The sequence below is a fragment of the Crassostrea angulata genome, chromosome 8, assembly GCF_025612915.1.
Source record: "Crassostrea angulata isolate pt1a10 chromosome 8, ASM2561291v2, whole genome shotgun sequence".
Taxonomy (NCBI): domain Eukaryota; kingdom Metazoa; phylum Mollusca; class Bivalvia; order Ostreida; family Ostreidae; genus Magallana; species Magallana angulata.
In genome coordinates, this window is record NC_069118.1 from 25,109,436 (window position 1) to 25,114,250 (window position 4,815).

Here is a 4,815-nt window from a genome sequence, read left to right on the forward strand (position 1 = left end):
ATATTCAGTGTGCTCAAGTGCTACAAAGGGTAAAAGTCGAAAGTAACATGGCACAGGCATAATAAAACCGTATAAATATGTACATAGTTTCAAAGTTAGACTAATGAATAATTGGCTTCTGTGCAATCTCTTTGATATGTTCATTGGCATATGTATGTATAACAATATGATTGCTGCATGTAAAGATTCCGCACTCTAGAAATCGAAGCTCCGTGTTCTACAAAGCAAATTCTTCTTTCGCTCCGCGTTCGTACAATCCAATTTTAATAGATGTAGACCCTGTTCTATTCAAACGCTCATAATTCAAAAATTTGAAAAGAAGAACATATACTAATATATTAATATTGATATATTATATTAATATAAATATTAATATTTTAATTACTTACATTAAATTTTACATAAACTAAAGAATTGAATTACAAGTCCCCTCCCCCCTGTTTTTTTTTTTTTTGAAACCTTGTAAAATATGGAATGGGAAACAAGAAAATGAACAGTGATATATTAAAGCAATAGTACCTATCGTACTATGCCCCCCCCCCCAACGGATTAGGATTTTCATTGATTTTTTAATTTTTTTTCTATTTGCTCGTCGAGAATATTTGGAGTTTGCCCCCCTTGCCCTTTCAAAAACCTTGCTTCGTGCCTGAACCAGCAGACACAGTCAATAGCGATGAACGGGGGGTAACTCGTGTATTTTTTTTTTAATTCTGATCAGGTGGTCACATTCAGAGCAGGATCAGCCATGTTTGGGCCACGCCTAGCAGAAAGCAAGATATTGTAAAATCACAAGGTTTGTATTCCTATCTTTAATTGATGCATAAGGAATTATTCTTTGGGTACATGTAATAAGCGGCGATAACTTTGGTCGAGGCGTGATCATATTCAATAAAGCCCGAACGGCTTTATGATACATGTAGATTTGAATCGAGAACCCGGGACGACAAGAGTTCTACGACTGAGCTACCCAGTCCGATATCCACGGTCCTTCTAGCCCCAACTACTACACTAGTTATCATGATTAAAACGTATAATTCTACTTAGATCTATATTTATGAAAAGAATATTCAAATTAATAAGCAACTTTCGTTTTGAATCTAACGTTCTGTTTATTCAACTCGATAAACCATCTAGTATCTAGGAAATCATACATAATTATATCTGCTTGAGTTAATTTAAAATGTTTAAAAAGTTTTGAAACCTACCCATGATTTGTATCAATTAAAAATTAAATATTACTTAGTTGGAGAATATTATACAGAAATTGTAAATCCAAATGTTACATGCAAAATATGTATAAGAGTTAAGAAAACATTATTTATCATTGGACATAAAAAATATATACATGTATGTATTTAATTTTTGTTTATAGATTGAACAACCATGGATCCCCATTCTAGTGCCCAGGATGTACACCGATGTGACCTTTGTGAGACCGCCATAGTACACAGCTACTGTGACTTTTGTCATGTCAACCTCTGCAAACCCTGTGTAGTAGATCATATCTCAGATGGATATCATAAACATGTAATAGTCCCTTTCAACGAACGAAGATCAACCCTCATTTATCCGAAATGTGATATGCATCCACAAAAAAGTTGTAAATTTCAGTGCAAAGATTGCAACAATAGTTTTGTCTGTTCTTCTTGTATGGCATCAAAAAAGCACAAAGGACATAACTTTGTAGATGTTACAGAAGTTTACAAGACAATGAAAGATGATATTAAAAAAGATACAAAAGAGTTAGAAAATCATATTTCCCCTACATATGAAGAAATTGCACGCGATTTAGAAAATCAGCTTGCCAACCTGGATGGAGGATATGAGAAACTTACAACAACAATGTCCAAACAAGGGGAGCAATGGCATAGAGAAATCGACATCGTTATCAACAAAATTATAACCGAAATTAGCGAGATAAAGGTGAAACACAGAGACATTTTAAAGAAACACTTGAATGAAATTAAACAGATACAGTCTCTCATAAAACAAACATTTCTGGCCCTGAGGAAAATTGAGAAATCCACGGAAGTATCTCCAGCCATTGAATACAAGTCAAAGATCAGAGAGTTCAGCAAGCTTCCACCCAAAGTTATGATTACACTGCCAACATTCATTCCAAAACCAATAGATCGTGAGAATCTGTATAGCTTGTTTGGACAGATCACCCCATTATCTACTGCTACAGAGCAAAATGTCTTGTTAATGAACCAACCTAACACTTCAGTCAGAGAACTACTAGATGAACCAAAGCTTGTTGCCACTATACAAACTGGGCAAGAGAGACTACGTAATATTACCTGTCTGAATGAAGATAAGATATGGACGAGTGGAGAGACAAATAACATCAAATGCTTCAACATTAAAGGTTTACTCCTCCAGACAATCAAACAAAAATCAGGTAATTTCCCCAATGATATAGCTGTAGACAGTAATGGGGATCTACTGTACTCTAACTGGCAAACAAGGACCGTGTATAAAGTAAAAAATGAACGGACAGAAGAGTTGACAAGATTACAGGGATGGAAGCCTAGTAAACTGTGTGTCACCTCTACTGGTGATCTCCTGGTTACCATGTATAGTGATGATAAAACCAAATCCAAAGTTGTCCGTTACACGGGATCAACAGAGAAACAAACAATTCAATTTGATGATGATGGTAAACCTCTGTACTCGGGGAATAGTAAGATTAAATACATCACAGAGAACAGAAACCATGACATCTGTGTAGCTGACTTCGGGGCTAGTGCAGTAGTGGTGGTTAATAAGGACGGGAAACTCAGATGGAGGTACACTGGTCATCCCTCAGTTACCAAGAACCAACCATTCGAATCCTATGGTATCACAACAGACAGCCAGGGTCAAATCCTGACAGTAGACAGTTACAACCAGTGTATCCACATTCTGGACCAGAATGGACAGTTTCTCCGTTACATTGATAACTGTGATCTGGAATATCCTTTTGGTGTATGTGTGGACAATAATGACAATCTGTTTGTGTGTGAGTATTCCAGAGGCATTGTAAAGAAAATCAAATATTTAAAGTAGATTTACCTGGTAATTAATTGTAAAAATGTGTTGTAAATCAAAGAAAAGTGGCCTTTTCTGTGTACATGTATATTGAATGTCATTGTTGGCATTTTTCTATAAAATAAATTAAGTTTTACTTTGAATTCCTAATACTGTTGAATTCATAATTGTTTTTAATTTTTATCAATAAATTTATTTTCAATAAAAAAATGTCTGATCTTATTCCATTATTTGAAAAAGGGGCATAATATGAGCATTTTTTGCATGTGAAATACAGCTACTGTATCTTATCGAATAAATATTGACAAATGGTGTGTCAATTATCAGGATAGAAGTATATTTCAGATGCATGTTGCTCAGTCCTATAAAGCTATCCTAACATACCGGTATTACATGTACTAGCTTACATGTATATGTGAAAGTTATATAAAAAATAAGGGTTTAAATTGATAAAGACCATTTTGCAGTATTAATAGAACATTAATGAAACATGAGTGACTTTGATTTATTTATGTACTACAAAACTATTGCTGTGTAAGTAACGAACAGATGTTTAAATGCGTCAACTGGTTAAAGGTATACTCTTTGCTGTACTTTAAATCCTGTATGTATTACAGAGTAGAGGATGTATTCTTATCAAATATTGCAGTAGGTATCATAATAAAATCCTTTTTAATCATTTTAAAAAAGTACATGTAGGTATCATAGTAAACTCATTGGAAAAAAAATAAAAATTTAGAAATGTTCCAACTAATAATATTACAAATTCTGCAGTTCTAAATTTGCTGTATAACCCCCCCCCCCAAAAAAAAAGAGCCCCGTGAGCTAAGAGGGCTATCCTAGTTTATCGACAATCGCGTTTTTGTCTTTTTAAATGGATTTATACACACATGTTGTATACCAAAATGTTTGTCATATAATTTCAATCTAGAGTAGTTTTGGACGTTTTTTTTTTACAAAAATAAAACTAAAAATGTACGCATTAAAGGGTCACGGAAAGTACGCACGGCCCAGCGTAAAAATTGTCAAAAGATCCTTATTGAGGATTTAAATTTGAATATTTACAGGTTTTCTTTAAATAAAATCTGTCAAAACATCATTATCTTCAATTTTGAAGTAGTTAGAATTGGATACGTCATATGTATACTTCATTTGAATTTTTTTTTTATGAGTAAAGGATTTTTGAAAGATATTTAAGCAAGATCGTGTCTTTAAAAACGCCAGAAAAAAGAGACGTTGGCTGACCTCACTGAACACCTCGCAATCATAAACTTCTGTCTCGACTTCGGTAAAATATCAACAGAAGCAGTACACTATATCGAAATATTTTGAGATCATTTATCTAATAATACTTACATTAAGTGTATATTCCTCCTTATGTTTGCATTGCAAATCTGCGACGTTCAATTTTCTATGAATTAACTTTGATAATTCATGCGCCATGTGCACAAACATAAACGTCTTTATGTGTTTGAATATATTTATTTTTGCAAGACTAAATAAAACGTTCAATGTTATATAACCATTTTACATGATATGTACTTTTGAAAAAATAATCATTAAATTATATCTACTCCTAAATAAAAAAAGATTTGTCTCTATTATGTTCCTGAAGCGAACTAAATAACATCTTAATATGGCTGTTCCATGTATGTTTCATATCCCTGACTAAGAGCGTATATAATTATAATGGTGCACGGTATGCAGATATTAAACAAGAGGCCCATGGGCCACCTCGCTCACCCGAGGAACAATAGGTATGATAAAATCAGCTTAATGGAGTCA

General features: G+C 33.5%; 1 protein-coding gene across 1 annotated transcript; it reads left to right on the forward strand.

Annotated features, from left to right (window-relative positions):
* Window positions 1-713: 713 nt before the first annotated feature.
* Window positions 714-3,211, forward strand: LOC128159706 (uncharacterized). Its single transcript, XM_052822887.1, has 2 exons — window positions 714-793; window positions 1,373-3,211. The coding sequence occupies exon 2, from the start codon at window positions 1,384-1,386 to the stop codon at window positions 3,046-3,048; it is 1,665 nt and encodes a 554-aa protein (XP_052678847.1). The 5' UTR covers window positions 714-793; window positions 1,373-1,383; the 3' UTR covers window positions 3,049-3,211.
* Window positions 3,212-4,815: the final 1,604 nt, after the last annotated feature.

Coding starts and splice junctions, on each gene's coding strand:
- LOC128159706 (XM_052822887.1), top strand. CDS start 1,384: ATGGATCCCCATTCTAGTGCCCAGGATGTACACCGATGTGACCTTTGT.